Source organism: Ailuropoda melanoleuca, chromosome 1 (assembly GCF_002007445.2).
Source record: "Ailuropoda melanoleuca isolate Jingjing chromosome 1, ASM200744v2, whole genome shotgun sequence".
In the NCBI taxonomy this organism is placed as follows: Eukaryota; Metazoa; Chordata; class Mammalia; order Carnivora; family Ursidae; genus Ailuropoda; species Ailuropoda melanoleuca.
This window is the reverse complement of record NC_048218.1, coordinates 122,986,094-123,013,883: the sequence shown is the minus strand read 5'-3', so window position 1 is coordinate 123,013,883 and position 27,790 is coordinate 122,986,094. Positions and strand designations below refer to the sequence as shown.

Sequence of the window (27,790 nt, the reverse complement as noted above, 5' to 3'; positions counted from 1 at the left end):
TGAGATCGGGAACATGGTGCCCATGACACATTGGGATAGGTCTGAACACACCTGCCAGTCATGCGACAGGTTATACTGTCACCACCAGAGCGTCTCACACCAAATGAGTCTGAATCTGCTGATCTTTGAAGGAGAAATAGCCTGGGCCCCTTCACTGGCTGTAGCTCCCCTGGGGCCGGTGCCCCAAAGAAGGCATCATAAGGACGATCTCAGGGAAAGAAGTAGAAATGTGGAATTGACCATTATTACAACCACTGCTGGATTGGAAGGCTCAGTGGTCATGCCGTCCCTTACCTTGGACTCTCAGTTAGAGTGCAGCAAAAAAAGAACACAGAGGCCAAAGTAGACTTTTCATTGCTTTTATTGTGCCTATTTTGAAAACCACTACAAACTGCAGGTGGCAAGGACGGCGGCTTCCAGGCAGTTATCTGGTGAAAGAGTCCAGGGGATGCAGCTGTAAGGTGCATGCTGGCTGTGCACCGAGGCATGGGGACTGGGTGGCTGAGGGGCTGGTGGACACTAAGAAGAAAGCGGTGCTGGAAGCCCCTGTGGATGGTACCCCGGCCCTGCCCCTGAGTCATGGCAGCATTTGTTCTTGCTGCAGAGTGAAAGTTTCTGTTTGCCCAATGATTTGTAAACCCATTCTGCAATAATGACACAAGAGAAAAAGACACATGTGAACTGAAATAACCCAATCTCAGAAAGAAGTCCCACTAGATCCTCAGCAGACATTTTTAGGGACAATAGCCAAGGGACATAAGGGATCCTTGTTGTCACTATGTGTTAGGAACTCTTCCCATTGCCACAGAGCGCTGGTCTCCCAATCAGACAGACGGCCGTGATGGCGGAGTAGACCAGGCTCTTGAGGAGAAGGAGGACGTAGGTGTAGTAGGCAGACGTGTTCGTGAGCTGCAGCTGCAGGGTGGCTAAAAGAAGCATTTTATTAGTTTCATGTGTTGTTTTGAAAGGCTAGGACTTACTAATGGGAGAGAGGTGACAGCATACATTTCTGCTGACTTAGGTTGAAGTGACACTCTCACACCAGCACAGCTGGATAGTAAACACCAACACCACCATCACTACCACCGAGACAACTCAGAACCCAGTTTGCAGGTCAAGTCAGTCAAACACCTGTGAAATTCACCTAAAATTTCTGAAGTATTAAAAAATAAGGTTGTGTTTATAATTAATGAATCCAATAGGAAAAAAGGCATTGCTGATAAATAGCTTTTAGCATTTCTTCATCCTCACCATGCCTGTAAGTACAAATAAGAGGCAGTATCCATTAAGTACAAACTAAATGTCACTCATTTTGAGAACTTTGCGTGCAAAGCTTAAATCTTATTTAATTTTTCAATAACCTATGAGATTATTATTTTCATTCCCATTTTACAAATCAACTGAGGACAGAGAGAGAAGCCATTTGCCTGATTTCATGCAACTAGAAGTACTAGAATCCAGGTTTCGATCCCAGCAACACGGCATTTAAGGACACTTTCTCAACTGCTCTTCAATTGTGCACCTCCATGTGCAATAAATACCCAAGACATCAACATGATTAAGCAAAACTATAAAGTTGGTTGGTTGATGATGATGGTGATAATTAGAAGTCCCTTGATAATGAACGTGGAGGGTGTATCGGCAGGGCTAGAACCAATGATCCTTGTCACTGCCTTTGTTCATATGTGGGGAGAAAGGGCCAGGAGCCAGTACTTGTGATGTAGCAGCTAAGTGAGTACCACTTATGCCACATTATAGTTTCTATAACTGAATTAGGTGATATTTGTGTTGATTTGGTGGGTTCAAAAAATGTAAATAGTTTATCCATACTCATGCAACTGATCATGGAAAGAGTGGAGCTTAAGTCCAGTCTGTAACACTTGAAACCCAAAACTACATCCCCTGCTCACGCGTGAACCTGTCTCAGGGCTTTGGCTTTGGAATTTCAGGAAGGATAAAAACGAAGGAAATATATGAACGCTCGATTCAGATGGTCTGGGATGAAGCCATAGATCTCACTGTGTGGTGCGGAGACTTAAATAATTTCAGTTCATTGCCCTCATTGTAAAACGGGAATAAAATCCTTCACAGTTGAGTATTAAGAGACTTATACAAAATGCACTCGCAGCGCAGCACAACGCCTTCTGTACAAGGAGCTCTCAGTGTTGGTTCACGTTATTAACTACCAGCAAGAACAAAGACAAAAAATATAGAAGCAACATGATAGCTTGTCCTCAGTGAGTAGTAACAAAGGCTGCAGAAGTGAACAGAATCCATTGTTGGAAGACTTCAGAGCACATCACTGCAGCCCTAATTTATAGTCCTCTCACACCCAAACCAGCATTTACGGTGTGAACATGACTCCTGAGAAATGATGGATTGATTTTAAATATCACTCAGTCTATTTTGCAAGATCCAGCCATTCTGAGGCTTCTCCCTGAAGCCAGGGAAGTTCAAAGGTTATGTTGATCAGGCAGAAAAAATGCTGTAGCATAACATAAGGCAAACATTGACAAAAACTTACCATTTTCATCAGTCAGAGAATCTTTGGTGGAGTTAATAGTGGGCTCTAAAAGAAATGAGAACATGTATTATTCAATTGTTCATATCCTTCTTTGACATTGTCTGTGTTGTGGATAGATGGATATATAGATAGATAGATGATAGACGATAGGTAAATAGGTAGATAGACGGATAGATAGATAGATAGATAGATAGATAGATAACAGTTAGTCGACAGAGAGGAGAACCATCACTAATATGTGCCCCACAATTCCAGAAATGGTTGGTCTGATTCTGTGTAATTCAGTAGGTTCAGTCAGTAAGTTCCTAGTGCTGACATGGAAATTTCCCTGTCCACTAGTTACAGGTTCCAGTTCCGGGGGTTGAAACTGCAGCTGGGGAGGTATGAAGACTTGGTTTAATGAATGTGGCCTTAAGCTAAGTGAGTACATTTTGAGCCTGTGGTTTCCCTTTTTAACAGCCCTGCCTTTTGATCAGCCTCTCAGCTTAACTGAGCGATGCGATCAAAATTGAAGGCATTACCACCACTCTCAGCAACTGCTCTGAAGTTCTCACAGTATTTGTTGTTCCTCTGGGTGATATTCACAGCTCTTGGCCTTTTTACTTAACCCTTGTGACATTCACAGGTTACCACTTCAGCTTTACAGTTTTTTTTTAATTTTATTTTATTATATTGTGTTAATCACCATACAGTACATCCCCAGATTCCGATGTAAAGTTTGGATGCTTCATTAGTTGCGTATAACACCCAGTGCACCATGCAATACGTGCCCTCCCTACTACCCATCACCAGGCTATCCCCTTCCCCCACCCCCTCCCCTCTGAAGTCCTCAGTTTGCCTCTCACAGTCCATAGTCTCTCATGTTTCATTCCCCCCTCTGATTCAGCTTTACAGTTTTTGAGTTGGTCATTCCCTTCATTCTTTTGTGATGTTCTAGACTTAGAAAGATCATTTGCTTGAGAGTTACTGGCTTTGAATTTGCATGTCAAGCTTCTGAGAGAACATAACACACCAAGCAGGTTGTTATGATGCTTATAAACAGGATAATTCCCCATGTTTGGAGTGCCATTTGATGCCATGGTCCTGAAGACTCAAATAAATTAAAATCACATAAGCAAGAAAGACCCTGCTGAAGGAGCCACTCTTTTAAGGCAAGTGGCTTGGCACCGTGATCTGATGTCATTGGGTTTTAACTTCCCCGATAGTGTTCATCTGGGTATAGCACGTGGTGTTGCCGACAGCACAGATCCAGCCTTCCTCAGCTGAGTCATAATCAAGGGCTATCTGACTTTCAAGAACTGCTTTGGCCAGAGTCTAAGGATTTTTGTTGGGCAGCCATTGCTTTAGGAGGGATTCTGCAACGATTTCAAGAATGAAGAACATATTGATCATACCTCATTTACACTTATCCCTAACCAGGGAAGTAGGGCCAGCCGAAGGAGTGAATCCTGGTGGATTAAGTGAATCCTGGAGGCTTTTTAGTAGTCCCTACTTAATCGGGCTTTAACTTTAGGGGAGTCAACCGATGAGATGTCCTCTTTACCTTGAGAAAATTTAGGACCAGGGTTAGACATTCTCATAGCCTGAAATAAGGTTGCTCTAAATTCCAGAGGTTAATGCCTTTGGCAATCATCAAGATATTCAGGCCATTGCCAGAGTAAAGGGAAAGAAAAGAGGGAGAAAGGATTTCATATTTGGTTAAAATATGAAGTCTTCAACCCCTGTTTACGTGAAAACAGTTGATTTGGATGTCAGCTACGTTTCTTACTCTCAATTTGATTCAGAAACTCCAGTGTCCGGGCAGGACCCGGTGTCAGGTGGAGACACCTGTAGTTGTGGGATGTGTACAAACTTCAGGCTTTAGTTTTACAGTAGGAGCACTTGGTAAGGTCCCTCGTCTACAGGGATGTCTAGGGCTGTCTTCCTCTGATGATGTGTGTAAAATGCCTAATCACCAGGCTGTAACCTGTGACCGACAGGATCCTTTCAATTGTGATCTAAGAAGGTTTCCATAAGCTGGTGATGACGGCTTTGAGCTTCAGACATTGGAGACTTACTGTAGCTGGTCAGACTAGCAGGCCACACAAAGGATCAGCAGAAGGCTGTACACCCAGACAGGTTCAAACCAGGAGGTTTGCAAGTTTTTCCTAAAGGCTCCTGTGATTTGCCCAGTGAAGTAGGAGCCTTGGTCACTGGAGATCACGGAAGGTGTGGTCCAAGGGGGAAACTCATTTTTAACAGTGTCTTTGCCATGTGTAGACATCAAGGAAAGGCTTTAACCCATGCAGAAGATACATACACAATGACAAGGGAGTATTGCAAACCCACACTAAGTGGCAATGGAATGAGGTCCAGTTGCAGATGTTCAAAGAGTCCAGAGGGAGGAGGCATGAAACCTCTGGAGAGTAAACAGTTGTTCCAGGATTTGGGACCTGACAGGTTAGACATCGATGGTAAATTGTTTCATACTTTTGGGGTCTCCAACCCCATGGTTACCAAGCCAGTTCCTCAAGACACAAAAGAAGCTTTTAAAATTTTGCAATTTGGGGCTTGCCTGGGTGGCTCAGTCAGTTAAGTGTCTGCCTCAGCTCAGTTCCTGATCCGGGGTGCTGGGATCCAGTTCCGCATGAGGTTCCCGGCTCAGCAGGAAGTCTGCTTTTCCTTCTCCCTCTGCCCTCCAACTCTTATCTCGCTCTATCTCAAATAAATAAAATAAAATCTTCAAAAAGAAAGATTTTGCATATTTGCTACATATCTGTAATCTGGGAGTATAGTTCTTAGATGAAAAAAAAAATTTATCAGAAAAATAATAAATAAAATTTAAAAATTAAAAAAAGAAAAATAGGGGCGCCTGGGTGGCACAGCAGTTAAGCGTCTGCCTTCGGCTCAGGGCGTGATCCCGGTGTTATGGGATCGAGCCCCACGTCAGGCTCCTCTGCTGTGAGCCTGCTTCTTCCTCTCCCACTCCCCATGCTTGTGTTCCCTCTCTCGCTGGCTGTCTCTATCTCTGTCAAATAAATAAATAAAATCTTGAAAAAAAAAATAAAGAAAAATAAACAGGTATACCTGAAAGTGGTGAGCTAATCTCTTTGGAATTTGATGAGTTAAGACTTTGGGCTTCTCAGAGCCAAATGAACACCTAAAAGGGATGTGTCTGGGACTGAGGATTTTGTGTTTTACAGGGTAGCTCCTTGCACAGAAGTTTTCTTGAGGTTGATGGGTGACCTAGTGCTGATCCAACCCATTTCCTGACCAACTCGTACTATCAGGGGAGTGTTCTTGAAATAGCAAATGCTCTTACAGCCTCTAAAAGCTTGACTCATGCCCACCAATTTTTGTGGCTTTTTCCACGTTCTTCTGTTAGCAGTAGCTTTATCTACACTGCAGACTGACATTTATGTGCACAGTAGTGTATGGACAGTAAGCGATGTTACCGAGTTCTGGCCACAGAAAGACTCGGTCTGCACCGCCAACAGTTCTGGAAACTTGCTGAGGTTTTCCACCTGCGGAGCTTGGTCTGAAAGATTAGGGGCTTGGCTGTGGGCCCACCCTTCTGCCAGTTCAACTGGATTCTGGGCAAATATACCAGCTCAGCAGAGCTCCAGACAAACACGCTAGCTCCACTGAACACTGGTGTAGCATTCTGCCAGCCCAGGCTGGCCTGCCCTGTAAAGCAAAGCCAATTAGATGAGGATTCGAGCACAAAGAGAGTGGAGCTTAGAACCAAGAACTCACCCACAGCGCTTGGAATAGGCGAGAAGGATTCTGAACTCACAGGGCTCACAGTTACCACTTCTGTGTTTTGCTTTGTCCCTGAATGGCCCTGGGAGTCCCCTTCGGATTCCGTCGCTGCCATCAAATCTGTTAAAGAACCAAAATTCAACCAAGTAAATGTTACAGACCTAATGGTGTTAATAATCCATCAGTGAATGAATCACACAGCATCTCATCTAGCAGAAGAGGGGAGCTCAAAAGGAATAGAGGAAAGGAAATGTTTTAACAATAGAGAGGGAGCAGAAAAAAGAAAATTCTTGGCAAAGAATCCATTGTTTTAAGCAAGGTCACCCTCCAGGGGAATTGAAGGGGTGTTTCTTGGTGCTGGCCAAGAAATTCCCATGTTGACTGGTTAATGAAGTGAGAAGGACTGTGATGCTTAGAAGAACATTCTTGAAAGATTTATAATTGTTCTTATTTCCTGATCAAGTAAGATCAGCAATAGTGGACCCTCTGAGCCTTTGTTATGTGTGAGATTGCCAGGTCTTTTCATGTGTATTGTTTCATTTTATCCATGAAATGACTATAAAAAACATCACTGCGACATTAATATTTGGGTTGATGAAACTGAGTTGAGAAAGGTTAAGTGAATTGGTCTTTTTTTTTCTCTGTATGTTCCATAGGCCGTACTACTTTCTTTTAAAGATTTATTATTTATTGAGAGACAGAGAGCACAGGGAGAAGGACAGATGGAGAGAACCTCCAGCTCAATGCTGAGCACGGAGCTCAATGCCGGGCTTGATCTCAAGACCTTGAGATCATGACCTAAGCTGAATGAGGAGTCAGATGTTCAATCAGGTGCTCCCAAAGCCCATACTAGATTAATTCTATGGGGAAATAGCATGACATTGATGCTTTCATTAAACAACATTAGAAAAAAAATTTCTATTCGCTTGTTTTCATTAATACTTGACAGAAAATGTAGGGTTTTCCCTTTGAAACAAAGGGTTTTGGAAGGTTATATTCATGTTTATATGCACCCACCTTGGGGCACCTGGGTGGCTCAGTCGTTAAGCGTCTGCCTTCGGCTCAGGGCATGATCTCAGGGTCCTGGGATCGAGCCCTGCATCAGGCTCCCTGCTCAGCAGGAAGCCTGCTTCTCCTTCTCCCGCTCCCCCTGCTTGTGTTCCCTCTCTCGCTGCCTCTCTGTGTGTCACATAAATAAATAAAATCTTAAAAAAATATATGCACCTACCTTTGTCTATTGAAGGAAAAAGAATCTCTTGATTAACCTTTGTTCTATCACTCTCATGTTTGACGATACATTTGTGTTCTTTATCCAGTGACGCTTCAGTCACGGTCAGCCAGCTGAATTTCATGTACGTGTCCTTAGTCTTCATGGTGTCTCCCTGCTGCGATGTCAGAATTGTTTTGTCATCCTTTTCTTGCCAATCTATCTCGATAATGTCAGGGAAAAAATCCTCAAGAAGACAAAGATATGTTCCAGCCTTCTGGACTTTTATTTCAGCAATTGAAGGAAGAAAAACTGTGGGCTTGGGGGATATGTCCTCATCAGGGCTTTTATCTGTGGGAGAAAATGGAATAACAATTAAAACATAATTGGAGGGCGCCTGGGTGGCTCAGTTGGTGAAGCGTCTCTCTTCGGCTCAGGTCATGATCCCAGGGTCTTGGGGCAGAGCCCCACATCAGGCTCTCTGCTTAATGGGGAACCTGCTTCTGCCTCTCTCTCGCCTGCAGCTCTGCCGACTTGTGCTCTATTCCAGTATGTGTCAAATAAATAAATAAAACCTTAAAAAAAAACAACCATAGTTATGGAAACACAAACATTGTGTGGTTTGGAAATGCCCAGCACATAATAAAGGGAAGGAAAGTTGTATAGAATCAGTGTTTACCATGGTTTTTCACCCACAGAGGGTGATGAGGTGATTATTTTCTTAGTTTCCTTGGGAAAAGAGGGTCTAGAGGTTATGTAACTTGCCCAAGGTTACAACTATTAAGTAAAAAGTCCTGAATCAAAACATGCAATATTTGTAAACAATACATAGTCACTTGTTTGAGTGGGAATCTATCAAGTTGACCTTTCAGTTACAAATACAGATCCCATGGCCATTTCTGATACTGGAATTCTTCTCCTTGATTTCTGATTTTATAGAATATTTCCTTCTCACATCTGAACCACTGCAACATTTTGAGTAGAGCATTGTTCAATGCTGCACCTCCAAATTATTTACAATGCCTGAAATTTAGAAACAAAATGGACATATTTCCAAAACCTCTATTTTAAAAAATTATTGATTATTTTCAGAAGTGTTCTTATAGTAACCTAATCAAGTAATGCTGTGGTCAGAATTTTGTTTTGCTTCAGGAAAGGTTCACTAAAAGTATATTTTATATTGGAATTTCATTTGAAGATAGCTTGACTAAGGAGACACCATGTTTGACCCTTAGCATCGCTCCCCAAATCTGAATCTGCCCTACAAGCCTGCTGAACTTGGTGTAGTACCCCTCAATTTTCTTTCATTTCACCTGCTGAATGAAGTTGTATCTAACAGTGTCATGTTAACAGTTATAGTCTGAGTTTTTTGCAGACATAATGTCAAAATATATAATGAAACATCATGGTTTTCAAGGGCATGTCACTTGAAGGCTGGAATAGTCCTTGGTTATCCATTTATTATTAATTAATGATTCAAATTATAAATAGTAGAACTCTTTCCAGTTTGAGTTCCAACTGAAACACAAATGCTTTCCTAATTTTCTCTTTCCACTAGTTTGGAGTTGGAATAATAATTTCACGGGCCATTTCCTAAGAAAAGAATAAATGGATTTCTCCTTTGAGAGGAAAGGAAAAAAAATTCTTCAGAATTTTAGCCTGTTTACCAAAGCTCCTTATTTTTATATTAAATGAGTAAGCAAACAATGATGAGTTTTTTTATTCATGGTATAATAAATATTAGGTCATCATGCACTTGTTTTAATTTTGTACATCTTCCTTATAGTCCAAATAGTATTTTACTGATTATAATAGTAAGACACTGTATATTTCCTCAACCATATATTTTTGTCTTTTAATTTAATTTTAATTTAATTTAAAAAACATGTTATATAAAGCAAGATTTATTTTTCAAAGCACATGGTATTCCCATAATTTTTGCCTCTAGTCAATACATTAAAGAATCTAGTTTTCACCTTAAAAAGGTTGGTTTTTGATAGGAATACTTCAGATTCATCACAGTAAGGAACTTGAATATCAAATCATGAGCTTGGAAAAATCTGGATGGTAAGACATTATGCTTACCTCCTGTCCCTTTTCCTTAGCTAGAGCCCTGAAGTTTCATTCTTTTCAGGATAGAAGGTAACTTGAACTTGCATAACTTTCTCAATGTGATAGTTAACTGAACATTAAATAGTACTCTTGATTATATATGATTAGCGTCTATATTTTATGGAATTACATGTTTTTTTAACATTGCTTTTTATTAGGATTTTATTTATTTATTTTAGAGAGAAAGAGTGCTGGGCAGAGTGGTGGGGGAGAGGCCGAACAAGAAGGGGAGTGAGAATCCTGAGCAGGCTCCACGCTCAGCCTGGAGCCCAACATGGAGCTCAGGGCTCAATCCCACTACCCTGAGATCATGACCAGATGCTTAATCGAAAAGTCACCAGGTGGCCCACAACATTCTTTATTAAACTTATTAAGAGTGGGGTGCCTGAGTGGCTCAGTTGTTAAATGTCTGCCTTCAGCTCAGGTCATGATCCCAGAGTCCGGGATCCAGCCCTGAATTGGACTCCCTGCTCAGTGTTCAGTCTGCTTCTTCCCTTCCCCCTGCTCCTGCTCTCTCTCTCACTCACTCTCTCTCTTTCAAATAAATAAATAAAATCTTAAAAAAAATTATTAAGTGTTTTTTATGGCCACAATCATTGCATTGATTTATAAAACTGAAACCTGTATACAAACAAAATGAAATTTTCAATGCATTTGTAATATTCATAATTAAAAAAATTTTCAGGTAAATTGCCCAAGTTGTATATATTTGATGAGTATGAAGCAGTGTGAATTCTATATAAATTAACCAAATGCAATGAGATTTTCAATTAAGTATGTATTTCAAATCTGCATATTAATATTGATTCAAAATTCCCTTTATTCTTCTCATTTTTATTAAAAAATACTTAAAGCTATTTCTTATGTAAATATGAATTTCAAATTTATGACATTTCTAAGTATATTTAAAAGGGCTAAGTCTATCTCTACCTATATTCTGACGTATTTTCTAAATAAAATGTAAAATTTTAATTGTTTCTCTACTAAATATCAGTATGAAGGCCAAACTTGTTGGTATTAGACATGATATCAATTAAGATAAAGGATGAAGATTTAAGTACATATGACAACTTAAAAATACCAAAAAAAAGGCCCACATTTTAATTTCATTTATGTGACAAGTGAGGGAAAAGTCCATTAAACAAATGCCTCTAAATTCAAGTTTTTGTGTATCAGTGGACAGTAAGGTAACTTTCCACTAGAGCGGTTAGAAGTCGAGCTGAATCCCCTGGAGAATCCTGCTCTGTCAATATGATTGGCTACAAACCACTCTCCACACTGGATACAATTCTCCCTTTAGGTTTGAAATGGGACAACATCTAGTGGCACCTGCTATGTGTTAGACCACATGACAAATGCCTTATTCACTGTCTCTCATTTGATTTTCATGACCCTTGCTCATACATCCTGTTATCCCATCTTTTGGATTAGGAAACTGAGACCAGAGAATAATCACCCAAGTCCACATAAGTAGCAAGTGGTGAAGCCAGATCTCCAGGTCAGCCTGAGTCCAAAGTCCAGCCTCTCTGCCAACACCCTTTCACCATCAGAAAAGGCAATGTGTCAACTCACACAACTTATCTGTCCTGATCAACTTTGTTCTTGGGCCAAATGCTTTCAAGACAATTACACATGTCATACATGAACACTTCATGCAAGTTCACACGGACACAAGGTCAGATCCTATTACAGTGTTTGCACGGTGTTGTCTATGCTGACCTTTACTGGAAGGATTGGTATACAAATCTCTCCTAGGATTGCCACATCTAAACATGCTATGAAAATGAGAGATTATAATTATCATTACCACTATTATTAGCAATTTGTGATGATTGTGTGTCATCATTAAAATGATGACATTTTAATCTCATGGGACCAAGCCCTCCCTTACTAATGGGAATGCAATATTTGGGGACAACAATTGGACCTGTGTCAATCAAGCATCAAGATTCATTCCTTTGTTTGCACCTCTCTCTCTTTTTTTTTAAGATTTTATTTATTTATTTGACAGAGATAGAGACAGCCAGCGAGAGAAGGAACACAAGCAGGGGGAGTGGGAGAGGAAGAAGCAGGCTCATAGCGGAAGAGCCTGATGTGGGGCTCAATCCCATAATGCCCGGATCACGCCCTGAGCCGAAGGCAGACGCCCAACCGCTGTGCCACCCAGGCGCCCCTGCACCTCTCTTTGCTCTACTATGTCTGGAATTCTCTGAACCTGATCACTGAAAATGTGTCCTTCACACAACAATTATTAGGGAACTACTGTCTTATCTTACCCAATGCCTTTCCAGTGATAAGAACATCAAATGGAAGCTAGCAAAGCCCAGTAATATGGGGTCACTTCATGGAACTGATTCACCTGTGTTGTCCAAATCAAATGTCACTTTTCCCACCAACAACACAATCTATGAGCATTCCAAGCTCTCCTCAGAAATTTCTACCTCAAACTGACTTTCTTCCAGCTCATGTCCAAAGTTTGGCTTCAAACTCCTACAGTGAACAGTCACGGTGGAATGACTAGAGCAATGGCTGGTTGCCTGGTCCTCTAAGCCTCTTATTGTCACGTTAGATCACTAGACTGTCACCTGCCTGACCAGGTCTGCTGAAGGTCACCATCTGTGAGTGACATTAAATGTCATGGCGCCCATAGAATGATGCAGTGGGAGCATGAAATGGTTTGTTAAAGACCATTTCTTCCATTTTCTAAAGTGAATGTGGAAGGCAATGCCCACTGTTTCTCTTCACATTCCTCCTAAAGGACTCATGCACTGAAGTCCTTTCCTCATTTTATGGTGGGAAACACATAACCTATTTGAAAACCTAGTGTGCTTCGTTTTCTCAGTTAATAAATACCAGGTGCTTCGTTACATTTTCCTCCTACCTTTGAACATAAAATTTTACCCTATGTTTCTTGTTAGATAATCACAGGCCTTTTCTCTTTTGCTTTCATTTCCTTAGTGCTTTTGGTCTTCCACTTTTATCTCATTGCCTAACTGCGCTTGCATAATTTAGATCTTCTCAAATAGATTTTGGAAATAGGCAGTATAAATAAATGAGAAATAGTTTGTGCATTAGAACTTGTTTCTTTTTCTGCCCCAGAGCTTCATATTTTAGTAAGGTCTACCTCAAAGATGACATGAAAAATGGGAGAAGATATTTGCAGATCCCACTCTGTGACATAAATGCAAAACATTCAGAGTTCACACACACTGAAATGCCAGAGCATAAGGTGAGGCTTTCATTCCCAAAGTTATGCCTCATAGAGCAGAGGTTGCTGATGTTTCAGTTTGGGCAATCTCGCATTTTAGAAGATTCTCTTCTAATACTCTACTTTGATTGAACAATACACCTGGACAAGACATCAACCTGAAGTAAACTCAACTGAGGCCAGTTTAGAGATAGTGCCAGGAAAAATAAATAAAGTTCCATATGGATTTGGTAAATATTAGCTGGGACTAAAGTCTCTATACTCTATGCTTACATTGTACATATACAGAATGATAGAATAAATTTAAAAATGCTTATTTTGGGGCGCCTGGGTGGCTCAGTCGTTAAGCGTCTGCCTTCGGCTCAGGCCGTGATCATGGAGTCCTGGGATCGAGCCCCACATCAGGCTCCTCTGCTGGGAGCCTGCTTCTTCTTCTCCCACTCCCCCTGCCTGTGTTCCCTCTCTCCCTGGCTGTCTCTCTCTCTCTGTCAAATAAATAAATAAATAAAATCTTTAAAAAAAATAAAAATGCTTATTTTATAAGTGGATGTTCCAGTAAAATATCCGAAGACATCATCATAAAGCCATCCCTAAACAGACACTCAGACCCTAAGATGACTTGGAAATTTGCTCAGAAGTATACCTATTAGATGCATGTGAAGAATCTGAACAAAATCTTTAACAAAATATGAGGTTAAGAAAAGCGGTACTTCTCAAGTGATATTTGTAATAACATAATTTTTAATTTGTCGGTATAGTCCAATGACGATATAAACTATTAAAAGTGAATATTTGAGGGGCACCTGGGTGGCTCTGTGTGTTAAGCATTTGCCTTTGGCTCAGGTCATGACCCCAGCGTCCTGGATGAAGCCCATCACACTGGGCTCCCTGCTCAGCTGGGAGTCTGCTTCTCCTTCTCTGTCTGCCTCTCCCCCCAGCTCCTATGCACTCTCTCTCTTGCATGCATGCTCTCTCCCTCTAATATATAAAAAATAAAATGAAATGTTTTATTAAAAAAGTGAATATTACCTTTATACGTATGTTAGTGTAATTTTATATATTCAGTTATAAAACCTCTCCCTAGTTTACATCCAGACGTTCCCACTGAAAATGGAGAGATCAACCTATGTTGAGTCTAACAATATATGAGGTAATGCTTAGTGTAGTCTACTCACTTTTAGAAACGTGTAACAATGAGTCTTAGAAATTGAAAGTATTATGCAAATGTTAACAATTATTCTGAAGTGACCTGTAGACTAGATCATAATTAATACAATTTTCTGTACTCCTGATTTAAAAAGAACTCCACTGAGTGATAATAGGAATTTGTAGAACTGACTTTTTTTAATGAATTACCACGTCCCAACCTATGCGGTAGCTATTTCCATATTTAATTTCATTTAGTTTCACAACATCCACTTGAGATGGTTGTTACCTTGACAGAAAGATGGATGGAAGTACAGCAAATGTTAACAGAATAAGTGTCATTATAAATTTTTAATACTTTATTTTTTTCTCCTTTTCAATTTTTCCCTAATGGGTATATATTATTTTTATACTGTTAAGAAAGCAATAACCAGTGAATCAAAATTTACTTGCTGAAGGATGATTATACAGAAAGTGATAGGCCTAGAATCACGGTCCACATTATTCTCTGCACCTCACTCTCCTAAAAAAAATTTTTCAGGACCTCATGAATTACATCTGTGTCACCATTATGTAATTAGATTGCTAGAATTTACATTGCAGTCAGTTGGAGAAAAAACTGGGACTAGAAGGTTGCTTTTCAATGTATGAACTCATCTGTGCCTATGATCACTACCAGAAAGACACCAAAATATATCTTTCCTTTCACTTTTCCAATGTTTCACCAGCCTTGTGAAAATTCTTTGAAACCATTTATTTGACTAGATCCTATAGGCTTGAAACATCCCTGTGAGACTTTCTCCCTCATCCAGGCAAAATTTCATGTCTAAGTCTAATGAAGAATGAACAAAGTTACTAGACCAAATTTGGAAAAAAACTAACCCAGCTTATGACACTCTTGGATATGTTTGTGCAGTTAAATATGTTGATACCTGATACGAATGGCCTTCAGACAAAATGGCAAGTTTATCAATTTTTTGTTCTTTTTTCTTTTCCTTTGGTATTTTTGGAATCTAATCAATAAGATACACAAATTTCGTTACGAATCTTTCAACACAGAAATCCCTAAGGGACCGCACATCTGCACCCTGTAGGGACCCCCAGTTGCTCTAACTAGTTAACTCCTTGTTAATGTCCTCCAGGCCAGCTCAGGCAGCAACTACCCCAAGGACTGGGACAGCGTCACCTACCTCTCCAAAGGATCCTGCTGCTGTTTGTGACCAAACTGGGACCAAATCCTAGAATTCTGAGCCAGCACCAGCACCTAGCCTGCCCTCCCTGCCTCAACTGCCTTCCCCTACCTTACAGGGAAGAATTAAAAAAATATTTTACCTGTAACCCTGAGAATTGTGCCGGGACCAAACACTTTGTTTTCCCAGCTAAAGGAGATCCACTGTCTGAAAAGCTTTTACAGAAATCTCCCTGTGTGCCTCTTTTAAGATTGTGTCAATATTTTTTGAATATTTATATAAATATGTATATAAATAGACACTGCTGACATTAAACAAAGATGGATCTCAAGCAAAATCACATTAGATACGAACATAGTCAAGAACGGATGAACTGACCCTCTCTGCCTGGACAGTTTGGGTCTGTCCTTCCCATCTCACTCACATGCATTGGAGAATCTGATTTTACCTTTCTTCCTCATTTTCCAGAAACTTCTTTTTATTTTTTAAAAGATTTTATGTATATGTTTAACACAGAGAGACAGAGAACAAGAAGGGGGAGTGGCAGAGGGAGAGGTAAGCGCCCCACTGACCAGGGAGCACAATGTGAGGCTCGATCCCAGGACACCGAGATTGTGACCTGAGCTGAAGGCAGAATTTTAACCGACTCAGCCACCCAGATGACCCTACCATTTTCCTGAAACTTCTAAATCTTTTTCCTTAAAAGGTTTTCATGTCTCATGTCAGTGCTTTTCCTAGAGTGTAATTTACACTTACTACTTCTAAAATTTTAACAGAGGAACAAAAACAGACAATATATTTTAATATTTAATATATGAATGTTCAATATTTTATAGGTATTTTTTTATTTCTACACATTGAGGCGGGATATCTCATTTGATTTTAAAGTAAGTTCTTTCCAGAATTCAGTCCTCACTGATACTAACCCAGATGAGTTGTTACAGAGTGTGAAATAATAATGATAATCTCTGAACCCATTTATTCCTGAAAGACTGTTCCTTTGAACTTCAATTTACCCTAGCAAGTTCCAGTATACGGATTTACAATCCTGAGCTGCTCCTCAGAGGACCCTGTCTGGTTTGGTCTCTCTGCAGCTGGCCCAGCAGGAGTGCAGACAGCTCTAGCTCTGCAGCTGAGTCCTGCATGTAGGACAACTGCTCCCGTTCTGCTGCCAGCTTCCATATTTCCAGCAAATCTGGTGCCAATACAGAAAGATTGAATGGAATGGTGCCAAAAGGACTTGTCATTTTATAGAAATACCTAAGAATGACATTGTAAGAATTTAATAAATGAATATTCAACATGACTGACTTGATGTCTTGGGGGGAAGAGAGGCAATTTTAGTGCCATGATTAAGAAGCAGAAGGATTGTTTTCTCATGAGGAGTCCTACAAATTATGAGCTATTACTGCTTAAACATTCAACTACGTAGTCTGTGTAACAGGTCAGACTACCAAAGACTACATATTCAGAATAAAAACATGGCTTAATGTTTCTAATAGCATATAATGGTATAGAGCATGCACTAAGGAACAATTATCTATTGGGTCCCAAACTTTGCCATAGTACCTAGCCACGTGAATGTAGACAAACAATTGACATCTCTAAGCCTCGGTTCCCCATCGGTGAAATTGGAATAAGAAGATTCCCTGTGTAGTGCTCTTAAGGACTGAGATGAGGCACAGAAACTAGGCAGTATGGTATCTGACTCTCAATAAATATCTAAAAAAAAAAAAATGTGTCCTGTGCACCTTTCTATCTCTAGAGTCCAGCATAGACACTGCCTTCAATAAATGAACAATCAAGGATGTAAAGCCATGCTGACAGCCTCTTTTCATGGACTCTGGAGCTGAAATGGTTTACTGAGCTCACAAAATCCATTACATTGGACCATCACTAGGCAATCCCACAGGAGCCTCCATAGCACAAACTTTGACTAAACTCAGCCTACCCACTAAGAAACTACAGTAATAATAATAGGGTGATTTATTGATATTGTTTAGTCCTCCACTGTAAGCGTTAAATTTTTCCCCTGCTCTTAAAGATGAGATCAAAAGCAATCACACAGGTTTTGCAGGTTATTAGAGAAAGGAGCACTACTCATTAAGAAGGGAGCACCATTACTACTGCAGGTACTTCATCAACGAGTGTCTCACTTAAAAGCCACCTACATGAAAAACGTCTTGAATCAATAACTTATATGAATATATCACAGACATGGTCACAGAAATGTTTTAATTTCAAGCCTGCATCTATACTTTTGTGTATATATTTTGTAAAAGTAGAATTTCAATCTGGTTGCAGGCAGGGAATTAAGTAAACTTTTACAGAGTAGTTTTGCTTCCATATACGTGGCCAGTCGCTGCAAAATTGCTGTCCAAATGCCAGGTTGATTCTGCATTGTTTTTTCTAAAAAGCACCTATCAGTTTTTCATTCACAGGACCCAAAAAGAACAAAGTCACTTACCAGGAGGAGTTACTATGAGCCTAGTTCCTTCTGCAAATACCTTGATCCAGCCTGGTTAGAGGTTCTCACACTGGTTAGAGCCTCTACAAAAATGCCAGCCTTCTCCTGAGCTTCATGGCAGGACCAGCAGGTAGAAACCTTTACTCACAATTTTACCTTCTGAGTTCCTTGAAATTCCTTGAATACAGGCTTCATGTCATCTGATATTTTATAAGTTTTCCTCAGATTAATTAACCCAAATGGCCGTTTTGATGGAGGCAGCAATCACGGAAGAGTGCTGATAGAAAATGGAGATGATAAGAGCAAATAAAAAGAAAGAGAAAGAAAGAGAGGAAAGGAGAGAAGGAAGGAAGGAAGGAAGGAAGGAAGGAAGGAAGAAGGGAGGAGGGAGGGGAAGGAAGGGAGAAAGAGATGAAGAGAGAAGGGAAGAAAGGAAGAAAAGAGAGAAAGCAAGGTAGGGAGTGAGGGAGTGAGGAAGGGAGGGAGGGAGGGAGAAAGGGAGGGAGAGAGACAAAGAAAGGAAGAAAGAAAAGGACAAAGAAAGTGAAAGAAAAAACAAAAGAAAGAATAAGAAGATCAAGACCAAGTGGTCAACCAATCACTTTTCTAAATTACCGGAAACAGTGTTCAGAGAATCAAGAGGTTTTGATTTCCAGGTGCTGGAGTGTGTGAAACTGCTCAGACATGCATCAAAGGAAAGCTCTTCTGTTCTCAGGAACACCAGGCCTCCTGTGTCAGCAGTTTAAGCTTGTATTTCTGAAGAGGATATGCCTCACTAACTGAAAAAAGGAGTGTCCCAACAGAAATATACTTGAGAAATGTGAATGGTGGTCTCCACGTTTTAGCAAGCCACTCTTACCATTTGCTCTATACAAGGTGTAAATATTTCCTAATGGTTTGTTTTTGTCATTTAAATTATGGTGCTTTCTGCCATGCAAATTTGGTTTTCATTTTCATGGAGCAAACTTTGTCAATATTTTCTCTTATTACATCTTGAATTTTAGTTATTGTTTCAAACTCGTTCCTTTACTCTTTCTTGCACAGGAAGGGCTGTCAAATTTTTTCAGCAGAGCCAGATAACAAATATTTCATTTAGGCTCTTGCCCTAAGGTCTCTGCTGTGAATCCTCACATCTGCTGTTGTAGCACAAAAGCAGTCAGGAACAGTTAGGAAAGGAACAGGCATGGCAGCATTCCAGAAAGGTCAGCAGGTGTTTTATTAGAAATGTTGGAAAGGAAAAGTAGTCTATTTCACTTATTTCTATTATTTAAAATAAAAAATAAGAAAAGAGTAGGTTATGAGTTTTGTTTCATATTTTGTTGTATTATGTTCCAATATTCCATAATAACCCATATAAGCAATGGAAAGCTCCAATGTAGTGAGCATTAGACATGCTCCAAGCACTTGTAAGAACTTTATATATCTTGTTTAAGTTACCCCTCTCACAGTTCTTTCAGGTAAATATAAACATATTTTCCATTTTCAAGTGAGGAAAATGAACCAAAGATATATTAAGCAATTTATCCAGAGTAAGACAGTTAGTATGGGGGGGGGGATGGATATGTAAAAAGGGTCACTAAGGAAACACTGAGAAATAGGGAAACCTAAAATAAAAATAAATGTCACTCACAGTCACAGTGTATCACTGTAGGGCAATGATTGACAAAAACATCTTCTGTAAAGGGCCAAATACTCAACATGTTAGGCTTTGTGGGTCTCTGTTGCAACTACTCAACTCTGTCTTTTTAGTGGAAATAGCTACAGACAATTTATAAGCATACAGTCAAAGTTGTGTTTCAATAAATCTTTATTTACAAAACTGGGGCTTGCCTGGCATGGGCAGAGTTTGCGGACCTCCTGTTCCATGGTAAATACTATTGCCATTATAGTTACTTGCTGCTTTTTAGTTTATCTTTTTTTTCAGGGAGTTACTGAGTAGTATTAGTATTAGTATATTAGTATAATAATATTAGATGGGAAAATATAAATACATAACCATTTTAAGTGTTATATAAACTATTACATTTTATATTCTTATATAAATAATCTCATAATTTAATGTAAAAGCCAAAAAAAAAAATACTGACTGCATTAGTGCTGAAAATGCTGACTCTACCTTTGGCCCTCTAACTTGATCAAGTCCTCTCCTGGAGTGACATGTTCTGGGCCCCTTGGAAATCTTAGAATGCTGACCAAGGCCCAAATCTTAGGAAATTTGCTCTTTCCCTTAGTAAATTTGTAAATTTGATGCATAATTCTTCTAAAAACAGGTTATGATGGCCACATAGTACCTGTCACTTCAAAGCCACATGGGTAAGGCCGTCCTTTCCCTCCTGTTCATAGTGTTTCATGGCTGTTGTGTGTTGAAAAGTCAGGGAGGCTCCGTCTCCTTGGATGTGGCCAATTCAGTCCATTCTGCTGCTCTTTTGAGGATTAAATAAAATAATCGGTATAAAATATTTAGCACAGATACTGTGAGAAGCTTAATCCCTCTTTCCATTCATTCACTTCTTTCTAGAAAGGGTTCATTGTTCTCTGACTCCATATTTCATTCAGGGGTCTTCTTACTTTTGTTTCTGTAGATGTGTTAGGGGACAGTTGAGGCTTTGTTGAGACCCAGGCTCTCAGGTTACTCCCCCTGGAACCCACCGCAGTCAGGAATCACGATGGACAGGGTGTGGGACACAAGATCCTGAGGTTGCCTTGGGAAGGGCTGACACGACTGTGGGAGGAATTCATTCTGCTTCCATAGCGTCTCTGCACTTGATAGCACCGCCTGATTCTTAGAAGGAGAAACAGAATGAAGGTGTTGTCATGGTCTCAGGAACCAGAGGTGAACCTCATGCATGTTGACTACGTGCTCAGATATCCAAGTTACCAAAAGCATCGAGTTTTTCTGAAGTAAAGATCTTACTTCAACATTTGAAAGTGGACTCTCAGGAGGTGGGGGAGGGGGTTTTGTAATTTCACACATGGCTTGTGTGGATCACTGTTTGCTGAAAACTGGCAAACATCCAGCTACTGATTACAGATTTTTAATCTGATTCATTTGTGAAAGACCTTTGCCATCTTTCTTTACAGAATAAGGGAGCATGTATTATCTTTCTTTTCAACCATCTCAGCCATATTCAGGATTTTTCCTTTTCTTTCCAGAACCCCAGAGAACAAGGTTTCAGAGCCGTATCCACCATGTTGCAGGCAACTGTTGCTCTCANGTTCCCCTGAGCTTCATGGCAGGACCAGCAGGTAGAAACCTTTACTCACAATTTTACCTTCTGAGTTCCTTGAAATTCCTTGAATACAGGCTTCATGTCATCTGATATTTTATAAGTTTTCCTCAGATTAATTAACCCAAATGGCCGTTTTGATGGAGGCAGCAATCACGGAAGAGTGCTGATAGAAAATGGAGATGATAAGAGCAAATAAAAAGAAAGAGAAAGAAAGAGAGGAAAGGAGAGAAGGAAGGAAGGAAGGAAGGAAGGAAGGAAGGAAGAAGGGAGGAGGGAGGGGAAGGAAGGGAGAAAGAGATGAAGAGAGAAGGGAAGAAAGGAAGAAAAGAGAGAAAGCAAGGTAGGGAGTGAGGGAGTGAGGAAGGGAGGGAGGGAGGGAGAAAGGGAGGGAGAGAGACAAAGAAAGGAAGAAAGAAAAGGACAAAGAAAGTGAAAGAAAAAACAAAAGAAAGAATAAGAAGATCAAGACCAAGTGGTCAACCAATCACTTTTCTAAATTACCGGAAACAGTGTTCAGAGAATCAAGAGGTTTTGATTTCCAGGTGCTGGAGTGTGTGAAACTGCTCAGACATGCATCAAAGGAAAGCTCTTCTGTTCTCAGGAACACCAGGCCTCCTGTGTCAGCAGTTTAAGCTTGTATTTCTGAAGAGGATATGCCTCACTAACTGAAAAAAGGAGTGTCCCAACAGAAATATACTTGAGAAATGTGAATGGTGGTCTCCACGTTTTAGCAAGCCACTCTTACCATTTGCTCTATACAAGGTGTAAATATTTCCTAATGGTTTGTTTTTGTCATTTAAATTATGGTGCTTTCTGCCATGCAAATTTGGTTTTCATTTTCATGGAGCAAACTTTGTCAATATTTTCTCTTATTACATCTTGAATTTTAGTTATTGTTTCAAACTCGTTCCTTTACTCTTTCTTGCACAGGAAGGGCTGTCAAATTTTTTCAGCAGAGCCAGATAACAAATATTTCATTTAGGCTCTTGCCCTAAGGTCTCTGCTGTGAATCCTCACATCTGCTGTTGTAGCACAAAAGCAGTCAGGAACAGTTAGGAAAGGAACAGGCATGGCAGCATTCCAGAAAGGTCAGCAGGTGTTTTATTAGAAATGTTGGAAAGGAAAAGTAGTCTATTTCACTTATTTCTATTATTTAAAATAAAAAATAAGAAAAGAGTAGGTTATGAGTTTTGTTTCATATTTTGTTGTATTATGTTCCAATATTCCATAATAACCCATATAAGCAATGGAAAGCTCCAATGTAGTGAGCATTAGACATGCTCCAAGCACTTGTAAGAACTTTATATATCTTGTTTAAGTTACCCCTCTCACAGTTCTTTCAGGTAAATATAAACATATTTTCCATTTTCAAGTGAGGAAAATGAACCAAAGATATATTAAGCAATTTATCCAGAGTAAGACAGTTAGTATGGGGGGGGGGATGGATATGTAAAAAGGGTCACTAAGGAAACACTGAGAAATAGGGAAACCTAAAATAAAAATAAATGTCACTCACAGTCACAGTGTATCACTGTAGGGCAATGATTGACAAAAACATCTTCTGTAAAGGGCCAAATACTCAACATGTTAGGCTTTGTGGGTCTCTGTTGCAACTACTCAACTCTGTCTTTTTAGTGGAAATAGCTACAGACAATTTATAAGCATACAGTCAAAGTTGTGTTTCAATAAATCTTTATTTACAAAACTGGGGCTTGCCTGGCATGGGCAGAGTTTGCGGACCTCCTGTTCCATGGTAAATACTATTGCCATTATAGTTACTTGCTGCTTTTTAGTTTATCTTTTTTTTCAGGGAGTTACTGAGTAGTATTAGTATTAGTATATTAGTATAATAATATTAGATGGGAAAATATAAATACATAACCATTTTAAGTGTTATATAAACTATTACATTTTATATTCTTATATAAATAATCTCATAATTTAATGTAAAAGCCAAAAAAAAAAATACTGACTGCATTAGTGCTGAAAATGCTGACTCTACCTTTGGCCCTCTAACTTGATCAAGTCCTCTCCTGGAGTGACATGTTCTGGGCCCCTTGGAAATCTTAGAATGCTGACCAAGGCCCAAATCTTAGGAAATTTGCTCTTTCCCTTAGTAAATTTGTAAATTTGATGCATAATTCTTCTAAAAACAGGTTATGATGGCCACATAGTACCTGTCACTTCAAAGCCACATGGGTAAGGCCGTCCTTTCCCTCCTGTTCATAGTGTTTCATGGCTGTTGTGTGTTGAAAAGTCAGGGAGGCTCCGTCTCCTTGGATGTGGCCAATTCAGTCCATTCTGCTGCTCTTTTGAGGATTAAATAAAATAATCGGTGTAAAATATTTAGCACAGATACTGTGAGAAGCTTAATCCCTCTTTCCATTCATTCACTTCTTTCTAGAAAGGGTTCATTGTTCTCTGACTCCATATTTCATTCAGGGGTCTTCTTACTTTTGTTTCTGTAGATGTGTTAGGGGACAGTTGAGGCTTTGTTGAGACCCAGGCTCTCAGGTTACTCCCCCTGGAACCCACCGCAGTCAGGAATCACGATGGACAGGGTGTGGGACACAAGATCCTGAGGTTGCCTTGGGAAGGGCTGACACGACTGTGGGAGGAATTCATTCTGCTTCCATAGCGTCTCTGCACTTGATAGCACCGCCTGATTCTTAGAAGGAGAAACAGAATGAAGGTGTTGTCATGGTCTCAGGAACCAGAGGTGAACCTCATGCATGTTGACTACGTGCTCAGATATCCAAGTTACCAAAAGCATCGAGTTTTTCTGAAGTAAAGATCTTACTTCAACATTTGAAAGTGGACTCTCAGGAGGTGGGGGAGGGGGTTTTGTAATTTCACACATGGCTTGTGTGGATCACTGTTTGCTGAAAACTGGCAAACATCCAGCTACTGATTACAGATTTTTAATCTGATTCATTTGTGAAAGACCTTTGCCATCTTTCTTTACAGAATAAGGGAGCATGTATTATCTTTCTTTTCAACCATCTCAGCCATATTCAGGATTTTTCCTTTTCTTTCCAGAACCCCAGAGAACAAGGTTTCAGAGCCGTATCCACCATGTTGCAGGCAACTGTTGCTCTCAGGGGTCTGTTCCAACGCAGAGTGTTCCTTTGTCCTGGTGTTGACCCTGAATGTGGAGTGAGGTGCTGCTTCTTCCTCTAGGATACGGGATGTACACCTTGGTGTCTCCCATACCCAAGTAATTGCCATACACTTAGGGATAGAACACTAGATTCCTTCAGGATGGCCACAGGATGGTAACAAAGGCATGGAATTTCTAAATTTGAGAGACCATTCCACCTCTGAAAAACTGTAATGCCCATGAATAAAACTGGTAATAATACTAGGAAATACTTAGGCAATCTGTATACCCCTTTCCTGTCTTCGTTTTAAACCCTTCAAGTACTAGAAATCTCTCTACAGTGCATTAGCAGACAAACGGATCTTCCTGTGAACCGTTCACCGTGTATCTTCAGCGTTCCCAGACAGCTTCATTTGGTGGGATATTGGTTCAAACTGCTGTGATTTGCACCATAATTGCTGATACCATGCAGGGCTCACTGTGTGAGCAGAATCTAAGATGTCTGCCTGCAGAGTTCAGGAAATACCGCAGAGGGAGCGGCTCAGGCTGCCACCCAGCTGCGCAGCCTCCGTGGTCCCGTATGGAGCAGGATGTGGGTGGGTCAGACCTGAGGACGGTTCTTGTGCAGCTTCTCTTGGCAACGCTGATGCTGTGGGTCCCAATCCAGCAGCCACAGTAGTACACGGCCTCGTCTTGTTTCCTTCAGAAATTTATTTTCAAGGGGAAGTGGAAGTTTGCTGTTCTTCCCACTGAAGTGACTGTAAGTAAGCTTTATTGAGACAAACGTGAGATATTCTCTCCCTGATCTGGTTTCTGTCAGTACCGGTGCTTGTCTCTTTTGTTAAGCCAGTGGGCACTTTCTAAGATATGTGGGCACACTCATCTCTTGCTCTGGAAATTGATATTTCCGGTTGCTCCAGCTTCACCTGCCCAAGGCCAACTGCGAACAAAGAGAGGAAATTCCCATGAAAAAATGATATGGAAAAAGGCAACAAGAAAGAATTTTTTGAGGTTTTCTGTAGACCGAAGATCCTGGGGGACAACTCAGAGGCCTGAGAGATAAGAAAATGACTGCTTTCAGCAGTGACATCCCGTTGGCCTGGCTGGGTCCCCAGCGACATGGTAAGAAAGTTCCCTGTTAACAGGACTTGTCAGGCCAGGGGCAGGAGGGCGGGGCTGGTTCAGGTCTCAGAAGAACTGGTGGCTTAGATAGTTCCCTCAGGTTGTTCGTGATCTGCCACAGATCCAAGCAGTTCTGGGGCTTTTTGTGCCCCATGAGTGCTGGGCAGAAAGCATAAAAGGGCTCCCAATCTGGAAAGAAATTACTGGTAAATATGTCTATTTGGGGTGTGGCAGGATTATACTCAAACCCGCTCAGCCATTCCCCCTGAATCCTGTAGTGCAGGAACATTGCTCAGAAACATGAGGACAGGCCTTTTGTATTGAATAGTCAATTGAGAATTTCTTGGCATTTTACTTATTCTCTGAAGCCATCTAATCCCTCAGGCCCTGCATTGGTGCTACAGCACATTGTGATGATTCGTGTCACTCCATGTTCAATAGCAGTCTGTCTCTGCTGTGGGGGACAGTGTAGTGTTCCTTGTGTCATCCTACAGTGAAGAAGTGGTTTAGTGCAACCGTCAAGAGAAGCCAGCAATCTGAGTCCCTCCGTTTCTCTGCCTGTACCAGCTGTGTGACCTGGACAAGTCACTGACCCCTCAGTACTTCAGTTACCTCAGGAGTCGGACATGTTTGTGGATAACACTGGAACAGAACATTTAGGTGATGTGGGTTACAGGAGCTAACATATACTCAGAAGTGAGAACACTGGGAGAGAACTTACACACACACACACACACACACACACACACACACACACACACACAGATTAGCTCTTCTGGTCCAGGTTCTCTCTCTTCTTTCACAGGGAGAATCCACAGGGGCCCAATATGGCGGCCCATCTCATAGCCTCAATGAATTCTGAGCTCTATTCTGATGACATCATGCTGGCACAACCTCCCCACACCTCCCAGGAAAGGGCCTTGCTCCGATTCTAATTCACCAGACCCCTTAGTGTTCACTTAAGGAATTGCAGTCCTTAAACCCTTCAGTGCCCATTAGTCCAACTCAGAAGGCATGAACTTACTACCTTTGGCTCAACACTAAGCCTAAATTCATTAAGCTTGAATATTTTTTTAGTTTTAAAATGGACCAATAATAGTTATATTACAGAGGATTTCTTTAACATGCAATAAAGATGGCACACGGTGATTCCCTGTCTCAGCCTGAACGTTGCCCACATACTGAGTTTCTGGATGCTGAGATGAGGGTCAGTGGTACAGCCTGTGTGCTCTCAGTGCCCACAGAGGACTTTCATTCTCTTGGAAATAGTGTCCAAGAACGCTTTGGAAGCACAACTCCTGAGGTCGGCTAGAAAAAACTGTGTAAGGGTAATCCAAGCTGGCTTCCTGGAAAGCTCCAGAAGTGCTGCAGACCAGGGGAGACTGAGGCTGGGAGCCCAGCTGGGGGACTGGTTGTGGTTGCCCCTTTAGGGAAGGACGTGGATGGCACTATCCCAAGGAGATGTTCTGTGGGTTGTCTCCACAGTTCTAGGATGGTGAGTACCACAACATCCCCTATTTCTATGAAATTTATGGTAAAGATTGAAGTAAAAAATTGAGAAACCTTTTGCCTCAACTTTGTTCTTCCCACATACATGAATTTAAGTTGGGATTTTTGTCCACCCCTCAAAAATCCGATGCTCCAAAGCCTAATTGTGTTTTTGCCCCTACCAGTGAATGACTACCTTTTCAAAATTTGGGCTTGATTTCTTGCAATATTTGTCAATATTTTTCTTTACTTTTGTGAAATGGATATGTGGCACTGTTCTATCTTTGATAACCCAAGTCCAACTGTAAATAAAAGAAGAGCATTTCCAATGAACTTTTTTTTGAATATTTTATTTATTTGAGACAGAGAGAGAGAGTATTGGGGGGGCAGAGGGAGAAGCAGACTCCCCGCTGAGCAGGGAGCCAGACACAGGACTTGATCCTAGGATCCTGGGCTCATGACCTGAGCCAAAGGACAACGCTTAGCCAACTGAGCCACCCAGCCTCCCCAAACTTCTAATAATTATAAGAAACATTACAGAATTTCTTTCCCTCTCATCTAGAGTAAAATGATCTGGGAGTGTGACTCAAGAGCCCAGAAGGAGAAGAAGGTGAATGCTTGGAGCAGTGACATCCCATTTGCCAGGCTGTGTCCTACAGAAGCAGGCAGGATAGTGGGGACCTGGTGGCTGGATGCCTCCTGCCTCAGTGTCCCGATGGCATGGCCTGAAATGGGGAGGGGGAAAGGAGTGGTTGGTGAGGTGGGTTGTTGGCCCTTTAGTGCTGACTGCAGACTTGCAGGGTCTGATGGGCTGTGTTTTGTGGGCTTCTTCCTGCTGTGACCATCTCAAAATAGGGCTGGTGGTCTCTTGAGGACTATTGGCATAAATGTGAAGGGACCATGGAAGAATCCTGATTTCTGTGAAAATGAGAATGGTTTCTACTTGCCAGGACCTATTTTATGAACATACTTTCTCAGTATAATATTTTAAAATATTGCATGTTTACTAAATATTAACTTTCAGAAGAACAAATATTTAGGGCACCTGGGTGGCTCAGCTGGTTAGTGTCTGACTCTTGATTTTGACTCAGGTCATGATCTCAGGGTCCTGAGATTGAGCCTGACATCGGGCTTGTGCTGAGCGTGGAGCATGCTTAAGATTCTTTCTCTTCTTCTGCCCGTCCCTGAACCATTCTAAAAAATGAGCTAATATTCAGGGGCGCCTGGGTGGCACAGCGGTTAAGCATCTGCCTTC

The 27,790-nt window shown here is 40.9% G+C and overlaps 1 gene segment (V, D, J or C); it reads right to left on the bottom strand.

The window, feature by feature from the left end:
* Nucleotides 1–343: 343 nt before the first annotated feature.
* The window catches only part of LOC105234752, a 37,623-nt gene continuing 10,176 nt past the window's right edge, over nucleotides 344–27,790 (bottom strand). The window contains 5 exon segments of the C gene segment in view: nucleotides 344–926; nucleotides 2,525–2,569; nucleotides 6,260–6,385; nucleotides 7,494–7,823; nucleotides 15,271–15,330. Coding sequence covers nucleotides 784–926; nucleotides 2,525–2,569; nucleotides 6,260–6,385; nucleotides 7,494–7,823; nucleotides 15,271–15,330 — 704 coding nt within the window.